Source organism: Elaeis guineensis, chromosome 16, assembly GCF_000442705.2.
Source record: "Elaeis guineensis isolate ETL-2024a chromosome 16, EG11, whole genome shotgun sequence".
Taxonomy (NCBI): Eukaryota; Viridiplantae; Streptophyta; class Magnoliopsida; order Arecales; family Arecaceae; genus Elaeis; species Elaeis guineensis.
In genome coordinates, this window is record NC_026008.2 from 26,734,804 (window position 1) to 26,757,688 (window position 22,885).

General features: G+C 33.7%; 1 protein-coding gene, 1 long non-coding RNA gene and 1 other non-coding gene across 3 annotated transcripts; 2 read left to right on the forward strand and 1 right to left on the reverse strand.

Moving 5' to 3' along the window:
- The first annotated feature begins 4,000 nt into the window (after positions 1 to 4,000).
- On the forward strand, positions 4,001 to 4,074 carry TRNAI-AAU (transfer RNA isoleucine (anticodon AAU)). Its single transcript has one exon. It is a non-coding gene; the product is annotated as a tRNA-Ile (tRNA).
- Positions 4,075 to 5,538: 1,464 nt separating this feature from the next.
- Positions 5,539 to 10,965, forward strand: LOC105059282 (uncharacterized). Its single transcript, XR_834262.3, has 3 exons — positions 5,539 to 5,974; positions 8,118 to 8,194; positions 9,612 to 10,965. It is a non-coding gene; the product is annotated as an uncharacterized lncRNA (long non-coding RNA).
- A 358-nt stretch (positions 10,966 to 11,323) lies between these two features.
- LOC105059283 (protein LPA3) lies at positions 11,324 to 15,468 on the reverse strand. Its single transcript, XM_010942523.4, has 9 exons — positions 15,274 to 15,468; positions 15,036 to 15,182; positions 14,384 to 14,431; positions 14,261 to 14,300; positions 14,046 to 14,146; positions 12,515 to 12,707; positions 12,333 to 12,431; positions 11,941 to 12,058; positions 11,324 to 11,601 (listed from the first exon to the last, which is right to left on the reverse strand). Exons 1-9 carry the CDS (start codon positions 15,337 to 15,339, stop codon positions 11,481 to 11,483), a joined length of 933 nt encoding a protein of 310 aa, XP_010940825.1. The 5' UTR covers positions 15,340 to 15,468; the 3' UTR covers positions 11,324 to 11,480.
- Between the last annotated feature and the right edge of the window lie 7,417 nt (positions 15,469 to 22,885).

Sequence of the window (22,885 nt, forward strand, 5' to 3'; positions counted from 1 at the left end):
TATTTTTTTTGTAAAAGAGGCTAAGTTCAATTTCTCCAAAATTGTAGATGATAGATTAATTCCAAACAAGTGAAAGGGAAGGAAACACTATTACAATTCGAAATTCCTACTAAATGTTTGGCTAAAATAGAATTAGGTAGCATATACATATGGAGGCCTAATGCTAATCGAAAACCAAGTAAAAAATATTTGAGGTTCATTAATCATATAGATAGCCTAATTATGAGAATCGATCCAATTGGATCCAGTTTGGGAGGAAGTTGGCAAGGCTTGCCGACTTCATCATAAAAGATTTATTTTTTTTTAGATTGGAATAGAAAAATCTTATCCCCTATTCGATCCTATACTGTGGGAGAAGATAAGGCTATGAGAGCAGCCAGATAAATGCCAAATGTCGGTAAGGGCTGGTGGAAGATCATTGGATGGGTTATGCTAATGAAGTCCAGCTTTATCCGAGGATGATCGAGCTTATCCCTTTCCCACCCTTTTTTTCTTAAACCTAACTTCTCTCAATTGATTCTACCATCAAAGCCTCCCCCACCTCCCTCTTTCTTTTTTTCTCACCTCTAGCAACCATCGTATTACCATAGTTGAGCACCACCCATCCAAAGTAGGTGGATTCCCTCCTCTTTAACCTTTCCTACTTCCCCTGTTCTGAGATCTATCACTTTCTTCTCACCAAAAAACCATGACTGATGGCCATAGTCCACTGCCACTGCCACTCGCTGGTGAGCTCCTCTCCCTCCTCTTCCATTCTTCCCTAAGCCGAGCCATTAATTCATGATTAAGAATCTTTATTTATTTTTCTATTTGACCCTATTTTTGGATTATCGTTGTTTTTGGCCATCGCCACCATCTTCGACCGTCACCATCATGTTGGCCACCCCAACTGCACACCTGTCGGACCGCAACCCCTTGCCTTTCACTACACCCTTCCTAATGCCATGGGATCTGTTTCTACCACAAGAGAAAAGGAAGAAAGAAAGAAAGATAGAGAGAGATAAAGAAAGAAAGAAAAATAATGAAAGAAAGAGAGAGAAAGAAAGAGAATGAGAGAGAATGAGAGAGAAGATGAGAGAGGGGGGAAGGAAAGGAATTCAAGCTTTTCAGGTAATCAATATTATTGATTGGACTCCAATCCAATTGATTTAGATCAACTCGAACCGTATAGATCTGACACATGAATTGACCCAAGTCTTGATCTAGACTCAGACCAGACTGAGAGTCTCTTTCTATTCACTTTAATTGTTCTCGAATTGAAGACTAATAAAACTTATAAACTACTTATGCTAGAGCCTACAATGCTGAAAGAGAATCGAATATATAGATTGGACTATGAAGATCATAGAATTTTGAATCTGATCGACTATAAATTTCCTTTTATCTCTAAATTTTCAGTATATATTCATGTATTTAAAAATCAAATTTTATACATAAAAATTATTAAAATATCTAAAAATCAGAAGGTTTAGAAAGTATATATTTTATGTATGAAAAGTAATTTAATATTTTGGATCAAGCATAAAGTTACCTTAGCATGATTATAAAATTTGAAATGAGAAGATTTTTTTGTTTTAATTTTGTATGATTTTTAGAAAAAGATTATACATGTTTATCTTTATATAAATTTTGAATAAAAATTGTTTCCTTGCTTCTAGAAATGAGATGTAAAAAATTTGATTTGATATTATTATGAAAATAAGTATGATTATTTATGAGATACTGGTTATGGTGAAAAATATGAGAAAAATTCTCTAGTTAGACTATAATCTAGATCTAGCCAATGGGACTGATCGTTAGCCATACATCAGAAATTAGTTTCTCCTTAGTCTAGATAGTCAGGATTGATCACTGACAGAGTTAGTCCTTCTGAGCCTAACCAATCGGGGCTGATCACTAGCAAATACTGATGCATCGTGTGTTTATTTTCAAGATTAATCTCTTTGTCTTATTACGAGGTTAATCATGATCATGTGAATTAGAACTAGTTCTCTTTTTAGCTTAACCAATGGGGCTGATCATTGGTATATACTGATGGATCGTGTGTTCTATATTCAGGGGCTAGTTTTTTCTGGATCTTGTCATAGAGCTAATCATAGCCGTAGTCACCGAAGATTGAGATAGAATTTTAAATATTTTTGTTACACATGACTTAATTTAACATTAAATTTATATTAATTTATATATTTATTTTTATCAATTGCTATGTTTGAAATTTTTTTTTTAATTATGTTTGATCACTCAGAAATATTGATAATTACTGAACTTGTAAAGTTCATTCATTCTTTTCTTTTTCTCAAATCCAGAAGAACATGTAAGGGCTGAGACTGAGTAGTAATAAGCATAAGATCTTAGAGAATATTTTCTTAGTTTATTTTTTAATAAAAAATTAATTTTTATTTATGTTATTAAATTTTATGAGTTATTAATAATTTTTTTTATTTGAATCAATAAAATTAAATGTTTATTTTTACTATCATTGTCTAAGTACGGTTTGCTTTTACTATCAGTCGCAACCGGCTCAGGCCTTGGGTCCGGGTGTGACACTGATAGAGTTTTATAGTACCATAAATATACTAAAATCCTTAAATCCTTCCTATAAGGTGGTTTGGCCCATGACTAGTGATCAGTTCTCTTGAGCCTGCAGGGTCTGGCAACCCAGTTTCCTAGCTAGAGTCACCCTATACTGGACCCTGTTTGCATCAAATCCAGTTTCCTAGTTTGCCATTGAGTAATACTATAGTTTTAGCCAAGGTAAGAATAATGGAGATCCAAGTGATCCAAGTTGAGCTAAATCACCTTATTAAGAGAACTAAGAGTAGAAAATCCCAAAGAACTTTGTCAATGCCTTCTTGAAGTCCAACTTACAAAGAATGCCTTGTTTATTTCTTATTTTATAGTATGAGATTACTTCATATGCACTGAGATAACAAACTAAGATTTGTCATCTTTCAATGAATGTCATTTATATTTTGTTAATGATAAGGGGAGGGGGGTAATCTATTGGCTAACACTTCATTAAAATTTAGAGAAAACTAATTGGTCGAAACTTAGAAGGATATTATTCTGCATTCTTTTTTGGGATAACCACGATGAGTACTTGAAAGACTTTAGTTAGATCATCTTTGATTATAGACCAAAAACCTAAAAGAAGCCTACAGAGAAACCATCTGGCTCAAAAATTTTTATCAATAGCTAGTCCAAACACAGTTGTTTTGATTTCATCCTTACTTGAAGGAGAATGAGGAGATTGAAGTCATGAGAAGAAAAAAAAATACAGGATAGCATTCCAATCAATATCAAGCCAAGAATAAAGTGGAACTCCTAACTGCTAAAAAAATTGATAGGGGATATTAGATATCAGAATAAGGTGACTTGTCTCTTCACTACCCCAACCTATTATAGAGATGTAATTAAACATTTTCCTAGCTGAGGTAAAATACTTGTATTATGTTCTCCTTCTTTTAGCCACATAACTAGAGATATCTACTTCCACACTCTCTCTTTTGTGAAGAATTTTAGTTAATTTTGGTCTTCCAAGGGAATATCTATGGACAAACTAAATTTGTGAGAGAGGAGCTTGCTCTAATAATAAATCTAGTGAAAGAATTGACTATGTTAAGAATTATTTCTCTTTCGTAATATCAACAATTATTTTTCTTGGACCACCAACGAAGGGCAGCCATTGAGGACCTTGATATATTTGTATATCCATGCATTCTATACACTTTTAAAAGATTTTTAGTATATTTTAGTGCAAATTTGATCTAATTGTTTGATCTAGCTATTGGACCAACGACTCTGACCCTTGGCTAGGCTACTCCTCAATGTGGGTTTAATGATTATGACTAAAAGATGGCATTTTAGTACCAGATACTATTTCTTTGTTGGATTGTTTTTACAACACTAGATTTATGTTAAAAAGGTGTCAGAGCGGCTCGAAGGAAAAAAAAGGAAATATTTAATGTAGTAATTAGACACTGAAATATGATTCCAAATCGGCCTATTAGCTCAGTTGGTTAGAGCGTCGTGCTAATAACGCGAAGGTCGCAGGTTCGAGACCTGCATGGGCCAGATAATTTTTTTATTTTTTATATTAAAAAATTCATCCACCGTTAATTTTTTATTCTGTCACTCAAGAACCTTTACTCTCTTTTATTTTTCATTTGGGCACCTTTTTCCATTCAACCACCTTTCCTTTTTATTTTTTCACTTAAGCACCTACATTTTCTTATGTTTTTCATTTAAGCACCTTTATTTTCCAAAACACTTTTTCTAGAATTTTTGTTTTTGAAATGTTTAATAAAGGCCTGATCTAATTAATTTAAAATTTTCATTTACGCATCTATTTCCAAAAAAAATGAAGAAATTTTTCTGAATGCCTAAATTTAAAGTTTCCATGTAATCATCTTTATTTTCCCAAAAAAAAGACATTTTGGAATGTGTTTAACACATGCTTGATTCATTTCCATTTTGGGCCTCCAAATGTCTCACTAGAAAATAATAGATAGTAAACAAATATTAAAATTATATTTTTATATTTCTTTTTTCTCAATATTTCAGCAAAAAAGTTGCTCAATTGTAATGGGCTTATCTAAACTATCATGAGAACCTTACTAGCCCAATCTATATAATTTCAAATTATTTATGATTAAAATAATGACTATGATAATGGTCATTATTAATGCAATCTATCGTGAAAGGCATTGGTCTTGCAGCTCACATAATCTCCTAACATCACATAGCATATTGGTTGACAATTTTGAGTATCATTTTTTTCTTATATAAGATTTTATCTCATAGCTTTGCTTGTAAAAATTATTGAGTTTAAAACTATTATGAAAAGAGCTTTAGAAACACCTACTACAATACAAAAAACTAGAAATATAAATATAAATATAATTAAGATCCAGAAGGTTATTTAATAGGTTGGCTAGCATATACACTCTTGTGTGTGCATAACATGTGTTGGAGGGAAAAAAAAGATAATAAAAATAAAAAATAAAAACTCATAACTATGCAAGATAAAAATAAATTAAAAAAATCAAAGTTTATTTGTCATTTATCTTCTTCATATTTAGTGCACCACCATAATTCTAAAACCATTATCATTTACTAATATTTCTCTACTTTTTGTATTATAGCTCATCGATAGAGCAACCTTTCACAAAAACACACACAAGAGAAGGGGACTAAAGTCAATCAAATTTATTTTTTTAACATTATAGTCATATAATCTATTCCTAATTTTTATCCAATACTTATTCATCAACATTTTGACAGGGAAGAGATATATAGTCCGCTTAAAATGAATCATGCAACCTATAATGCCTAGGCTATAGAATGAAATTGCTACTATCAGAAATACGAATAATGATTACAAAGTATAGAAGTGGCTCACTGAGATTGATTGAATCATGACATGTTTTGATGCAACTATGTAAAAAAAATCTCAAACAATCTTGGTAATCTACATAATTCTACTTTTCTGATCATAACACCCTTTTATTTGTATGCAGGAGGCCCCAAAAAAAAAAAAATCAGAATTTTTGTAAGTTCAGCCTCTTTTTAACGATACGCATATTGGAGGGGTTCCCGCACTACTTTTATAAGTTGCGGGGATTTTTATTAAAACACCCCCGCGTCTCCGAGAGAAGATTCTGGCTGTGTCCGCCGCTGCGATGGCGATCGCCGCCGAGGGCCGATCCCTCGCCTCCTCCTCCTCCTCTTCCCGCTCTCACCTCACCGTCTTTCTCTCCAGGCACTCCTTTCCTCATCCTCCTACCCTGCCGTCTTCCGCCTCTCCCATTTCGCCGGCTTTGGGGCTGCGGGTGGCGGCATCAGCGAGCGGACGCCGACGGAGATGGGGCCGCTGTTACCTGGGTGCGACTACGAGCACTGGCTTATCGTCACGGACAAGCCTGGGGACGAGGGGGCCACCAGGCAGCACATAATCGACTGCTAGATCCAAACCGTAATGTCGCCGTTTGTTTTCCTTCCTTTCTTTCTTTGTTTTACTTTTCTTTTGGGTGGGGTTTTCTTTCTTTCCTGCAAAAATTGGGAAAAGATGATCCTTTTTCCTTTGCTCCCGTTCTTCTTTTGAGTTCTTGGTGGAGGTGCAATGTTAGCCGTTTCTAAATAATGTTTCTTTTACGGTTTAGGGTTTTAAGCAGACCCTTTTTTCTTTTGGTAAAAAAAGATCATTGGGCATCTAGGCACAATTACTGCATAATTTAGATGCAGCGCTTTGTTTTTTCATATCACTTTTAGTAAGTTCTGGGTTAAAAATGGATATTGAAGGTGGGGCTTTTGTGTTCTAATATACGGTAAAATTTTTGTGGGGAAGGTCAATGATTCACCTTGAATCATTTCGTGGCTCTTTTTCGTTGACTTTCTTTTAGCGTATTTCGATTTTAGGAAAGTTACTTTACTATCTAATTGTGGTTTTCTTGACTGTGAAGAGGAAATAAAGAAGAAGATATACAATGTGTCACATCACTCCCTCTCTCTCTCTCTCTCTATCTATCTATCTATCTATCTATCTACTTATCTATCTGTGTGCGTTGGTTAAATATGTTTTCAAACTTGCCTTCCATCCAATAAGAATATTCCGGAGTTGCACTTTAATATATTAACGGTTCTGTAAATTTTGAAAAAAATTAAGGCACATAAGGCTCGATGTGACCTCTTTTTTTTAAAAAAAAAAATGATCGTTTTGGAATAGAAGATAGGGTAGACATCCTGCTACTGTAGTTTCTCCATTGCAGTGTCTGAATGAAAGTGTTTTGATTTAATTGCTGGTCTTTCTGGTGTTCTATTTGTCCTTCCTGATTCCTATGTTGATCCTAAGAACAAGGACTATGGAGGTGGGATGTCCTTTTGCAGAAGTTTTTGACTTATGTCTACCAAATTATGATGTTTCTTTGAGATTGTATTGTATGAATTTAAGCTGACATTTTTCTTAATTTCTCTTTCATTTTTAGATTGACATCTTGTTCCTTTCTATTTTACCTTAACAGAATATGGTGTGCTTTTGTGATAACTACAATGCTGTAGTTTTTATTATCTAGTCCATCTTGGCAAAACAGAGGAGCCTTACGAGGCAATGTCTAGCTTTGAATGCTAATAGACTTACATCAACCGTCTCTTTAACGGATCTGCACTTGGGTTTAATGAAGTTGCAGATCAGTGAAGATGAAACATGAATCCTATTTTCAGTTTCCATTCATATGTCTATATAATTTATGTTGTCATTTGAATGCCTGAGTTATGTAGATCAGTATGTGCATGTTAAGTTTAGAGCCCAGTATTTTGGATAAGCATAGGCAGCCTTTTTGATGTAAAACCCACCCTAGATTTATGATCTTTTTTGTTATATTTGAAAGGAAGTACATTTATTCTTTTCTGCTGAACTTTTTTGTAAGTGCAGACAACTGTTTGTACATGTTTAGTCCATCTTGGCAAAGCAGAGGAGCCATACAAGGCAATGTCTAGCTTTGAATGCTAATGGACTTGCATCAACTGTCTCTTTAACGGTTCTGCACTCAGATTAAATGAAGTTGCTGATCAGTAAAAATGAGACATGAATACCACTTTCAGTTTGCATTGATATTTCTATGTATTTTTTCTGTCGTTTGAATGCCTTATTATGTAATTCAGTCAATGCATGGTAATTTTAGAACCCAGCATGTAGAACCTGTCCTAGATTTCATCATTGTTCTTGTTGTATTTGGAAGGAAGTATTGTATATTATATTCCACCAGAACAGTTGTAGATAAGTGTAGACAGTACTTTATATATATCTAGGTCATCATGGCAAAGCAGAGGAATCTAACAAGGCAATGTCTAGCTTTGAATGCTAATTGACTTACATCAACCATCTCGTTAACGATTCTGTACTTGGGTTAAAGAAGTCATAGATCAGAGAAGATGAGACCTGAATCCAACTTTTATCTTTTATGAGCCGAGTACCTAAGAGACATATGAATTAATAGAATGCTAATTCCATTTTACATTCAACAAATAGCATCTTTCATAAGCATTGGAATCTAGAGCTTGTGCTTGATTTCTTTTTTTGTTTTTGTTGTCTATTAAAGGAACTGCTGTATGTTCCACAGGTATAGTTTGTTGATGGTTTGAAGTTGCAGTTTTTATATGTGTTGTTGATCTTGGCAAAGTGGAACAGCTTTATAAGGTGATGTACAGGCTCTGAATATTGCAGTCTATCTGGTTGCATATCAGTGAATATTAGATAAATATTGCTATCAGTTCTCTTGTCTTATTTATTGCATGAGTTCCTTAGAGATGTGAATCAGCAGGATGCCAATTGCAGAACAAATGGGGGCTTTTGTTCTCCTTGGAAGAGCCCAGAAGTCTTCATGATTGAGGATAGGTTGTTGTGGATTTCATGGGGTAAATGGAGGGCAATAGATGCAGGACAGACCTGAGGGTTAATTGAAAGGGATGGAAGATGGAAGTTGTAGAAGAAACAAAGGCAAGTAAATAGGAGGAAAGGAATAGAATATGAAGGATGATTGTAGAGTTGAGAAGGAGAGAAAGATTCAACCACCAGAGAAATTCAATTGGAGATCTAAATTCAACATAGGGGAGAGGGGAAAAATGAATGATCTTGTGTTAAAATTTCCATCTCTCTGAAGGCAGAGCATATATCTTGGTTTGCTTGTCTGATTTGAAGAGTATTTACTGTATCTTGTTGGTTGGTTCACAACCAGGAACATTTATGGTGTCCAAACTTAAAGGCGTTTCACATGCTTGATAAGCCAAAGATAACTCGATTTACTTATTAGCTTATTTTACCTTTTTGTGTGTATTCATATATTCTGATTTGTAACAGTTGGTCATTTCCTTCATGCATTTAAAAAAAAAAAAGAAGGTTTACGTTTGCTGCTGTTGTTGTATCTGTTTTTTTCAGCTGCATGAATTAACAATGTGATACGCTTTCCCTTTATTTGTGGTTTTAATCTTGATATTATATATTAAGAAATGGCTCATATAGCAATCTCATACCTGCGAATTAGGGTATGTCTATTTTCCAATTCCAAATGCTTATATTGTATAAATATTTTTAGTTTTTTCTTGTTTATTTTTTTTAATATATAAATGAGTTATTTGTTCAACAGTTTTTAGATACAAGCAACAGAATGAATTAATGTGTAAAATATTAGTTATAATCATCTTCTATGTGTATCGGGAAACCAAATTTTATTGGCAAGTCTGTTAAATATCATTGTACTATAAACATCCATGTGTGATAAAATAAAGTGGCTTTTAAAATTTAATGAATTTAAAAGTACATTGTAATAATATATGCCCATTAAACTTTGACAGTTATAGTCTTGACCAAGCTTGCATTATCACTGTGATCACATTTGGTATCATTGCAAATGTTATTATGGCCTAGATGCAATCAATCTACTTTAGCAGAGCTCATTGCCTGAAAGCATAGTGCATGTTTGAATTACTCTTTATCTTGCATCTATCTGTTGATTCTACCATCTAGTTGCTTCCAAAATATCATTGTTAGATGTTCAGATTAATTTTGAGTTTGTGTACTTATGTTGGCTTTGGTTTTGTAAATCTGGTGTATGCAGCTGAGTTGTTTGTGAATGGGGAGGTTGTTCAAAGATCTCCAGAAAGACAGGAGAGTTGACCCTGTGCCTCAGAGAGCTCAAGATAGGCCCAGGTACAATGACACAACCTGGCATGTGAAGTGGGAGAACCAGCAGTGAGAGGTCAAAGGCTGAAGGTTTCGCTGCATATGATCCAGGTTAAGAAGCTCATAAACTTTTAGTTCTGAGTGATAAAAGTGGGTGAAATGGTTCACAATAGATATAGAAGATAAATATCCTGCCCTACTCTGTCGACCAATATATAAAGCCAGATAGCTGTGTTTTATGCATCTGAGTTGCATCTGCGTCCACACAATTTTTTGATGGTGGATGGTGGGGCTTTGTAACTTGTTCATTGTGCAATTAGCTGAAACTTTCTAATGATGACTCATTTTTTAGCTTGTCATCTGTGAGCTCATGCATATGTATTTGGCAAGTGATGATAAAGTGTTCAATAGCTGCAACAGACTATGCACACAAAAGTGAACTAAATTAGTAATTTGAGTATGCTAGTGTTTGATTTCTTGGAGAGCTGACTTCTGGTATCCTGTCTCTGTATATAGGATATGTACTGCCTGTTTATTGTCTTGGTGAAGATAGATTAAGCTTTAGCTAACATCCTTGAGGCCGGTCTTTCTGGATCAATGGAGATGAGGCTGTAAGATGCTGGGTCACATACTCATTCCTTGGTTGACTTGTGCTATCACAAGATTAATCAACAATTTTATTATTTAGGCTGTAGGGTGCTGCAGAAACAAAAAGGATAAAAAGCCTAAAGTGTGCATTGCAACATTCTAATATGTTCTATTCTGTGAAAAATTGAGGTGATTCAAGCAAGATTGTCATGTTTTCTGATAATTGACACCGTAAGTTTGTCCAACCGTATCATCTAGTTGTGGGTGGATTAAAAGATCAGAACTTTAATGGTTACTATGTACTGAAACTGAGTGCATTCTTAGTGATTCCCGATCACTTTGTCATGGATTACCATAAATCATCCTCCATTTTTTCATACACGGAGATAACTACCGAAGAAATTCGTTTCACAACAGATCAAGTTGTGCATTTCACAACCTGAAACTAAGAATCCAAAAAGAAAATTATACATCTTATGACCAATTATACATCTTATGACCATCCTAAGCTGGTTTCTCCATGGTCAAAAAATTGAAACTAATATTCCAAAGAGGAAAATGTGCTGGTAAAATGGATTCAAGGCATCACATTCAATAAAATTTTTGATACTTATGACAAAAGCAATCAAAATACCAAAAATTAGGTGCTGGACGTTATTTTAGAAAATGAAAAGGACCACCTAGGAATTGGGTTGAAAAAAAGGGGATATTTGACTCTAATAATAAGAACTTGCTAACCTAGGATGCCAATTTAGAAACAAGTCCAACCATTTACAATTTTTTTCCCAAAAACAAAGGAAAAACCCTTTGGTTCTGTAGGCATAAAAGATCCAAAGCCATGAAAATTAGATCATTAGTGAAAGATTGTCTGCTGTTCCCTTGTCATCGCCTCCGTATGTGATTGATTGATCTGTAAAAGAGTTGGGCTACAATAACAAATAATCTTTATCATTTTGTTTCTTTGACCAGAAAAGTGGCTGGTCCAACCTGTTTCATTTCAACAAGTGATAAAAGAACGATCTGGTCATTACATAATCACCCACATGATCTAATGGTATCTCTTGGAAAAACAGATCATGCATTTGTCTTAATGAGAATGAACCCAAGATTCTGAAGGCATAAAAAGTTTAACATGTAATCTACTATTAAGCATATTGCCTTAAGAAAAATCTCAGATCCCTTATGCTACATATGACAACAGTTCACATCTTACAGATCAAGCTGATGGAAGAATGTTGAGGGCAACTTCCTTCAGGGATGGCATTTCTTCCTGCTGATGCAAACAGATATATCTACCACCAATTTTTCTCAATACTGTCCAGGGGCCAGGATATGACCTGCAACAATTAAGTAGTTAGTAGTATTTATATGGACCAAAACATCAAGATTTTACATAATCACATAGTTCTATATGCAATTTGCCATGACTTGGAGAAACGAAGGCCAATGTTCTATTTTATATTTTCATGAAAGAATTAATAGAACATGCTTTTACTTATTATAGTCATGACTAACAGGAATTTGGTAGCTCTGAATATGCATATTAGGACTGGAATGCAGTATCAATCCAATTACAATATCAAAAAGGTCAACTATTGTCTTAAGATTAATGTGCCTGAAGCCTCTTTCTTTTCTTTCCCTTCTATGAGAAATTTGAGAAAAAAAGAGGTTCAGACCTGAACAGTGTTCCTCCATTGCGCCCTTTGAAGTTGTGAACATAATATACCGTCTCCAACTTGGGAAGGAAAGTTTTGGCAAGTGCTGCCAGCTTGGGATAGAAAAATGGCGGATAATCTTCAATAATTAAGGTCCAGAATGGCATAATTATGAGCAGATTTCATCAAGAAAATAAAGTTCGTGTACTTGAATTCTATTGGTGCTTTCTGTCTCATGGCCTCATGGGGCCAATTTGGAAGACGTTTTACTTCTTAGGTGATGAGATCAATATTCACGTTCAAAATTTACTTTCTAAATTGGAAAGGATGTTTTTGAGCTCATAAATTGTGTAAACATGTGGCATCATAGGCAAGTTAGGTATAATATTAATCATCAAATTCTCAGAGGATACATCCACTTCTTATCCTATCCAACTCTCCGTTGAATATGATTAGCTTTCTATCAGTATTTACGACCGCTTCCTTGTATAGCTCTTCCACCACAAGCATTTCTGCAAGACGAGGAATCCATATACCGTTAAACTAACAAAATTGAACACAGAAGTTAGTAAGTGACAGGGATCTTAAGAACTACCATTGACATTAAAATAGGGATAAGCAACTAAGAATATTTCATCTTCTGGTTTCACACGATCTGCCATTTTAACCTTGGAAATAAAACCAAAGTCTTCAAATAATGATGGTTTTGTCAGATAATCAAGCCTGAGTGAGGTTCCTCCAAAGACAGATTGTCTTGCAAAATCCACTTCATTTGCTTCTGGGAAGAACTGTCCGTCGTATGGAAAGAAAAAACATGCACACTGAATTATGAGTGCTTGTCAAAATCAAGAGAAAGAAAACCATTTTCCTACCCATTATATGTACATATATGTACATACATGCATAAATCATTGAATGTGTCTTAATTACAAGTGATAGTGTGTATATAATTGTAAACTGGATATACCATACCATATTTGTGGGAAACATTTTGGAAAAGATGGCACATTCAGTGAATACTAACAAGTCTTAAGAGGCATTTCATTCATGCTGATCTCAAATCTGCACACCTATTCTATCTGTAGGGAATCTACATAAAGCTAGAGTGTAAAATGTAAAAGATGAAAAGAACAACCTCAAATACTTATTTAATGTGAAGGTTTTCAGATTAAAAGAAAGATGACAACCGACTAAAATCTATTATAATATATAAAGCCAACTTTCCTTATTATGCTCGTTTGTGAGACATGTCCATCCATCCACATTACTTCTCTCGGTATGTGCATTTCTCTGCCCAAATCTCCTTATTTTTTTAACACCATGTGCACAGGTTTGCTTAGTTGGTTAGAGGATATGTGTATTAACTGTAAGGTTGCAGGTTCAAGCCCTTCCTGTAGCAAATGGCTCTCACACTTTCTTTTCTCTTAAAAAAAAATGAATCACAAAACTTTGATGTGGAGTACTTCCAGAGCAACTCTTAAAAGCAGAATATACAGTTAGACAATTATGGGATAGCAAAATTAAATTAATCTTAATGAAAAATTAGCAGTTTGCTCTGCTAACATGTGTCCTTGTTTGTTCCAAATCTTCTAAGGTGCATCATTTACTCTGAGTAAGGTCGCATAACGGCATTGGCTATCCAGGTTTCTTAAACTCCATTTTGCAAATGGTTCTGCAAGCAAGCACCACAGTGACCCCTCCATACATGGAAAGCCATGATGTGTTTCTCACGGGCGCAGATGGTGCTGCATATGCTTGCATGCAGCACTCGTCATAAGATAGCACCTTCCCCAACCTTCAGATCTGTGACAGAACAATTTATTCTAGCAAGAGTGGATTCTAAGGTCTACATTATCAAATTTTTCTGAACTATTTACATATCTATTATCAGGCAGAGCCGATTGAAGTGATTATAAATGTACTAAAATTTATTATGAATTTCTAGTACCAAAAGAAAGCAGATGAGCAACTCGATTCCATCTTTTAGCTAACTGCAACATCAGGAAGTTACAAGGTTCATACATCTTACAAACAAAATGTTTTCAATTTTGAAGATGAATGGAAAGAAATGAAAGGTAAAGAAGATCACAAATACGAAATATTCAGAAAGAAATCAGAAAACTTACAACTCTTGTCCGTGTAGCTTTCTCTGGAACTATCAAGCGATCACAAAAACCTCTAATCAGCTGCATGCTTTCTGTCATTTCAATACCTCCCTCACCATCACCTAATGCATATGTAATATGAATCAGTAAAGCATGCAGTTTTATAGGAATAGCGAACATTTTATTGAGGAAAAGAAAAAAAGAGAAAAACAGGGAAGACAAGATTGTGAAAGAACCTGGTACAGATTCTAGGCCAGAAGTAGGAAACTCAACCTCCTGTTTTATATGATTGTGTCAAAAACTATAATGGCTGTAGAGTTGAGTACACCTTGTTAATAAACTCATGAGGCCACACTCACCAGCAACTGCTTCTTGTCTTTCAGAGCCAATTCAGTTGCTTCTTTTGCCTGTGATCACTACAGCTACTCCACATCAGGCAACCACTCTACTGATACAGAACCCTTTTTAAGGTTAAAGCTTCTGCTAGAATCGACAGATGCCAGAGTGTTTGAGTAATATTCTAATACTGGGCAGCCTATCGAAAATAGTTTTCAGTCACATAAATCAAAAGAAGAAGCAAAATAGACCATTTTGTACTGCAAGAATTTAAAATAGTAATTGCTTCAAAAATTAAATAAACAAACATCTTTAGGAGGTAATTCTAACATCTATATCCAATGTATTATGAATCTAGGATATCTTTACCTTGATCCAATAGCATTTAATGATTCAATTCAATCTAAGTTAAAAACATAAATTTCTTATATATTTCCACTTCTAACAAAAAGAGAACACCGATCAGATAATTATGATAAAAAGAAACTTTTCTTACAGGTTGACATCTAATCCAAATGAAGAGAGAACCAAAAGAAAAAGGAATCATGCTGCCTTGCCCATTCCCAAGTCTCTCTACAAAAGCATTAACTGACCACATGATCTCTTATCGCCACAACTAGTAATCAATAATTTTCTGCAAAAAGATTACTAAAATTAATTAGCCTGCAAGAGTACCTGCTCGAGAAGCTGGGAGTAATCGGCAGGGAACCTCACGTCCAGTTCAACCGGATTGCTGCGGTCTCGGGAGAGGGAACACACAACCAAATGAATGCTTGTTGCCATCTTTTTTGGGTCACGTCTTTTGCCACCAAAATGCCGATTCTTTACCAACAAAGAAATGAAGGCTTTCACTCTTAATTACGTCGAAGGCATCAAAGAGAAGATTATTATATGGATCGGAAATCATAACTACCTGGTTGCAAAGGGAAGAAATAGCAGGTAATGGAACCCTAGGAATGGACGAGCTGGAGATTGGCATCTTTAGAACGTGGATTTTTTTTAAAAAAAAAATTATGTTTTGAGTTGGTACAGGAGGAGGCGAGAGGGAGGTCCTGAAGCCATATCCACCTCTACGTTTTTGTGGACTCCAGCGGATAGCTGGGAGACACCCTAGTGTTGGGACCGACGGTGAATGGGACCGGCGACTTCCAAAGGCTGCGTCTGCCGTTTACAGTTGGAACATTACCTTACGAAAATTCTTTGTGCATACGGGCGGTGCAGAAAATCCGACCGATTGATCTATATAAATTTTTAAATATATATTTAATATTTATAATTTTATTTTTTTATTTAAAATTTTAAATAATAAAAATATTTTTTAAAAAAAATTATGATATTTTATATCAAATTATAATTTTCTGTACGTAAGATATCATAATATGATTCAGAAAATTATAACATTCAGGTATATTATGATATCCTACACGTCGAATATCATAATATGGTATAAAAAATTATGACATCCTGGTATATTATGACATTCTGTATCAAATTATGATTTTCTACATGCAGGATATTATAATATGACTCAAGATGTCATAAAATGGGAGGAGCATTTTTGTTCAACCATTTTTCAATGCACATTTAATGCATACTGTTTCACTTTTTCGTTTGAAAATTTTGAATAACGAAAATAATTTTATTTTTTGAAAAAAAATTATGACATCCCGTAACATATTATGATATTCTACGTCAAATTATTGACATCCTGTGCATCAAATTATGACTTTCTGCATACAGGATGTCATAATATGGACATAAGATGTCATAATTTTTTCTAAAGAGTAGGAATATTTTCGTCATTCAAAATTTCAAATAAAAAAATAAAACTGCATACATTAAATGTGCATTGAAAAGTAATAGAGTGGTGGCTATATGGACTAATAAGATAAGATGGTATACTCCACATTAGATTTTCTACACTGCCTGCAGTGCACAAAGAATATCTTCATTACCTTATATTTTTGGTTTGGACTGAGTCAGCTTCGCTTGTTCGTCTTCTCTGTTCTACTAGAATATGTACAAAGCCTAACTGATAAATGGATTCTTTGAAAAATATCATTACATGATCCCTTCATTTTATCCCGAGGAAGGATAAATTTTGCATGAAGTTACAAAATTTATATTCTTACTAGGAGATTTACTTGCTATTTTGTTGGCTTGGCTCTAGGTAATTAAATTGCCAAACTTAATGCTTCAACTTTCATCTTTTAAGATGAATCTAGAATCAATTTAGAAATTCCATTTAAGTATAGAAACACACTAGTATTAACGGATCTAATTTATCTTGTTAAACAATTTTTTGAACAAAAGCTATGTTAATCATATATGCAAAATAATAGTGACATGAGAAAAGATAATCGTAAAAGTCTGCAACACTAAACCAAAGTAGCTTTAATGGCTTTGAAGTAACTATAATCATGAAGAAATATCTTAATCTCATCTACATGAAAAAATTTCAACAAGTATAGGCTTAATTATGCAAAAAATTTAAAATTTATAGAATTTTTAATTTTATCCTGAACTTTTATTTAGTATAATCAAACCATCTAACTTTCAAATTGGTTTGATTTGGATTTGATTATGATTTTCATCTGACCACCATGATGGAGTTGTTACATAATATCATCTAACTCACTTATGTGGCATCCTTTTATGGACATAAAAAAAGATCCCAAAAGTCTTTCTCCCCCCTTTTCTCATATATTCTATCTAGGATTTCATCTGAGCTCCATTCCTCCTTCTCATATGGTGATTAGAGATTGGTAACGGCTACAAGGTGAGTAGTAAGAGTGATAAAGGAGAGAAGAGTTGGAGGAGATGGCAAATAGGAGAGTTGGAAGGTCTCCAAACGAATCCTCACTCTTTAACATGGAGTCAACTAGAAGCTATCTGAAAAAATCAACTATTTGGGCCACTTTTTGCTCAAAATCAATACCAATGTTTGATGTCAAAACAATCTTTATATGTTTCTTCCTATTAAGTGAAGGATCCAAGATCGAAGGATTAAGGATTATGCAGAAAACCTAACTAAAATCCTAACAAACTTATGGCGTAGTAAAATCTAATGCAAGATTAAGGCATTATCTTCATCATCAAAATGGAGGACTGGTTACCTTTGCTCATCACCGAAGGAAAACACTATCTCTCTCATGGCCATCATCACTATTTAGATGCCAAAATGGGATTTGCATGGAAACAGGAGTCAAAATCCTAACCAAAAAGAGGTCAATTCGGAGAACAAAAGCTCTCTCACTGCTATGTCATCCTCTTTTGCCACAAAAGTAAGCCACATGACATCATGTGATAACTTCAACCATAGTCTAACTTGAACCAATTTAAAAGTTGGATGATCTTATTGTATTCAATAAAAGTTCAAGATGAAAACCCCACAACTGTTTAGGATTTTTTGCATAATTAAGTCATGAGTAAATTTTCTTTGGAATTGTAGAAATTCTCCTTAGAGAATAATCTTTCTGCTTGATATGATTTTATAGATAAATAATCTAGAACATTTCTCGGGTTTGATTTCCTTTACTCCATGCTTTTCTAATTTGACTTTGCTTACAAATCAATTGATACCCTCAGTACACTCATAAGAAGTGTATCACAAACTCTTGATAACAATTCAAGTGCATGCACAAAAGATTGGGGCAAATATAGTGGAAAGGACATTAGTAGCAAGTAGACCATGACTTCCAAAATAAGGAAACAAAAAAAAGCTCTTGGCATCACTATTTGTAACTAGGGTTGGCCTTCTCATGTAAGGAAAGCAATTCATTTTGAGTCTAGTGTTATTCATCCCCTTTTTACTCAAATCAAGGGTGCTTCCCTTTTTAGGGTTAGGGATAAAGGCAAAGTCCCAATCCTATGCCCCAGCAAGGGTTTTGTGCTCAAGTAATTCAAGGTAAACCTCATCTCATGAAGTCGGTGTCTATAATTTTTCCTTCTTAATTGGAGAAGTTGAAATAGAGTGCCATTGGTTTGATTATTATAGATCCATCTATCCTTAAAAGGAGTAGTGCTAGGTGGAACAACACCTACTTCAGTAAATTGTGGACATTTATGAACCATTGAAATTTGATCTGTAAAAGTGGTTTTATGTTTTTAAGTTGAAGCCAATATGCACATAATCTTAATTGAAAGTCCTTAACTTGTGAACGGCATAGGTGCTTAATTTGCATTGCTTGAAGGATGATTCTATCGATCGAAGTGATTGACATAATTATGGTATAAATCAAAGTTGATTTATGGCTAGAATATTGGGTTCTAAAAGCAGTCATTCAAGTTAAAAAGTATATTGGCCGTTCTATGTAGATCAAGGAGGAGATTAACCATGGTGCCTGCTACAAAGTGAATATGAGGGTGAGCCTTGGTGTAGTGATAGGGATGCTCTATTGTGATATCCAAGTATCACGGGTTCAAAACATGAAAATAATCTCTTTGCATATAAAGATAAAGTTATATACATCTGATCCTTCTCAGACCCCATAGTAATGGAAGTCTTGCGCATTGGGCTTCCTTTTTATGTATTGAAGTGACTATGGGTGAACTGGTTAAGAGAGGGTGTCTTAATTAGCCCTATAGAGAAGTATTTTTACCAATTTGAACTAATATAAGATCATACCTTGTATTTGCTATCATTGTGGGAGATAAGGCATAGATACTAGAAAAATCCAAAATTTATCTAGGTCGGTATAGTTGAGATGGGGTAAGGATTGTGGTACCTTTTATGTTGCCACTCAAATTTGACTCAAGTGGGCATCTAAATTCTCTTGCAACTCAAGCCCTATGAGATCAAATAGTGAGTCAATTTAGTCTATTAACTCAACCTAGTGCCTAATGCTTTGGAATTGGGTGAGGAGCCTATGGATGCCTAGAGTTCTTCAATTGATGAAAGCTTAAGCACCGATAAGATGACTCATCTATTTGATCCAGGCTCAATAGATATGTAGTATGGGGGCATGGCCCTCATTGTCCGAATGGATTCTAAAACAATGTGGATGCAAACTATCACAAAGTAGAATAATTCTATAAAGTTGAAGCTGAATGGGATGGATGCATATAACCATAACAGAAAAGGAAGAAATTGTGGGTGGGTGGGGGGGAGGGGCCCTTCTTTCTCCTCAGCCTAACCTTTCCTTTCTTATGCACGTTCACATAAAACTATTTCAATGCAGTTAAAAGGATGCTTACAATAATATTGCTTCTATAATTAGATAGTACAACCCTAGTATGCTTGTGTTACTTGAACTATATTTGTCTGCTTGGCAAGCTATATCACTTGCTGTTTAGGCAAAGCTTGGATTTCTTTTGTGATACCTTCACAAGATGCTTCAAAGAGATTGATATATGCATAGAAGTAAGAAATTGCTATAGTAGCGGTTCAATTAGTTTCACATTAGGTAGCTCATGATATTATATTTTTAGTATGCCTCCTTGGTATTTTTATGGTATTTATGTCCATAATGGCACTCATGCTCAATATTTTCTTTGGAGTGAACTTTTAAATGTTTCATCTTTAGGTTTAACTACTCTAATTATGGGTGATTATTTTAATTATATTTTAAATGAATATGATAAGAAAGAGATGAGATCTTTTCAGCTTCATTCCTAAGGGAGATAATTGAGTATATTTATTGGCTCAAATGCTCTGAGCAACCTAGGTTTTCAAGGCAATTTTAACACAATATAATAACAAAAGTGATTGCAACTCTATGTGGGTCCTATCAAATAGGTCCTTTTATGATGCTACTTAGTTTTATTTGTTCCCAAATACTTCGATTCTACATCTTGAAAAATAGAATCCTATTGTACTCCTTTTTGATAAATCACCATTTATTTATAGATTGCATGAATACTAAGATAGATGTATACCTATAGAGATGAAAAAAAAATACTACAACAAAAATGACTATTAGTGATATTTTTAAGTACCGCTATAGATCAAAAAAAATATCATAAATATCTTTAGCGATATTTTTGTGATATTTTTTTATGTGTTGTCTTGAGATGGTGTCAGCAATTAATTATCAATATTTTTTAAAAAATATCGATAAAAATTTTTGTTTAGCAGTATATGTAAGTGCCTTTAAAATTTTAATATCAGTATTTTTTATATATCGATAAAAATTATCAAAAAATAAATTATATATTTTAAAATTAAAATAAGAGTAGGATTGAATCAATAATCTTTTATTTGAATAACAAGCTCTTAACTACCAACCTATAACTGGTATTATTAACATTTAAGTATAGTTTATTTAACTTATTAATATACATTCACATCATTAAATAAGTAATGTTAAGAATATATATGTATAATAATAAATTTTATGAGATCGGTATAACTAAATCAAGCTCTATATAAAATTAATAATTTAAAATTTAATGATAATTTTTTAAAATCTCATAAATTATGATATTATTTATTGATATATTTGTTAAATATCATAAAATATAAATTTATAGTGGTATTTATAATAAAATATCATAAAATATAATTTTATAGTGATATTTATAATAAAATATCATAAAATATAAATTCATAGTGATATTATGATAAAATGCCACTAATAAAAAAATACTTATTGAAAGATAGTGGTATTTTTATCAAAATACAGTAAAAAAAATAATATATAATAAGAAATGCCATAAGCACTTTGCTGCTAAAAATTATTTTTCTTATAGTGAAATATAAAGATGTGACAGAAGAAAAAATTGAGGGATCTCTAAGCACCATACAGAGTGATTACACCCAATAAGCCTTCCAAAAATTACTCAATAATCTCCTCCTTGTCTCAATCTCCCTCTTCTTTCTTTTCTTCCTCTCTCTCTCTTTTTCTTCGATAGCTCAATAAGGATTCTACACCCTTTCTTAGGCACCCCAAGCTGCAACATTGTCATGTATATCTGATTATACTCAACCCCTACCCCTTCTTTCCTTATTAATAATTAAAAGAGACACCCTAGAGTAGAAACCCTTGCTCTTGCCACAATTTTAGAAAAACCTAGGCATGTGTGGCAGCCACTAGGATTGAATCCTAATGTTGGTGGCCACCTAGGAAATCCTAGGCTTGGTTAACCACCCTATATGAATCAATTCCTATACCAAAAGTTTGATTCACATACTCAATTAAACCATGCCTAAGATTGGTGAAAACTCAAGGGAGATCTAACAATATCAACGATGATGGACTAGTGTGGAACTCCAAGATTAACTTAGATTATTAATCCATCATATCCTTCTTACTCATGGATGTGCCATAGTCATAATGAAGCAAGTTGGACCAACCTTCTTATATATAAAGATGTATATTCATACTAATATCGGATAGATAGAATGGATAGAGAAGTCTCTTTTCATGCACAATAATTATTCATCAAATTCAGTCCCTCCACCTTCCCATATGCTCCATCAATTGTTCTAAAAAAGCATAGCATTGTCAAATCTATACCAATTGATTTCACGGTCTATCAGAATCTTGAAACACATCCACATATTATAGAAAATCAAAGCACATATGAAACTAACTTTTGAATCATTTTGTTATATTCAAATAAATAATAATTATAGTCTAGAAATCTAAATCAATTAAAATACTTTTGATACTAGGACTCCATGTTTGATGTGTCTCTATCGGATATGGATGAAATATTGTAGGCAAATCCCTTGCTGGAACAATCCTCACTCTTAATTATGATATGGAATAATAAAGCACTATGCTCCATATCAAGAACATACTCTTGAATATTATTATAGATACATGGATTTGGTTGCAAATTTATTGAACCAAATCATAATGAATAGCCATGCCCACAAGTTAGGGGACTACTTGGATACTATATATACAAGATTAACATCTCCAACTCTAATAGTGATTTTTCAAGAGTTGGTCTTGTGGCATTGATGGTTCAAAATGGAACATATCTATCATATTAGTGTAGAGTCAATTACTTTAATGATCATAACAAAAAAAGTCAATACAATCTGTTATTGGACATCGTTAACAATGGCGGCCATATGATTAGTGTGATACCCAACCTCACTCATAATTATGAATAATTGCTAAGTTTTTGAATGATTCCATTCTCTCCATGAAATATACTCCGTCCACTTGGTCATTCTGTCCAAATAGTGACACTTGCAAACTTTATTTTTTTTGGCTCAAATGCCTACATATGATACAATCCAATATTGTTTATAACTATGTATAGAGGAGATAGCTATAATATCAAATAATTACCATTTTAAGTATGCAAATGGCTTTTAGGGTATACCCTACTTCCAACAATATCATTTATAGAATTAAGAACTTGGATATTTTTGTCTCCCCCACTTTTTACTATTAATAAAAAATGCATCAAATTCATAAAAAATTATATCACCAAAATAGACATAAGTTAGGAAAGCTTGAGAATAGACTCACTATTGCTACTAATAATATTAATCATCTTGAATAGAAGGATACAAATGGTGGGCCTTAAAACTAGGGAAGGACTCTAGCTGAAGTCATGAAGTTAGA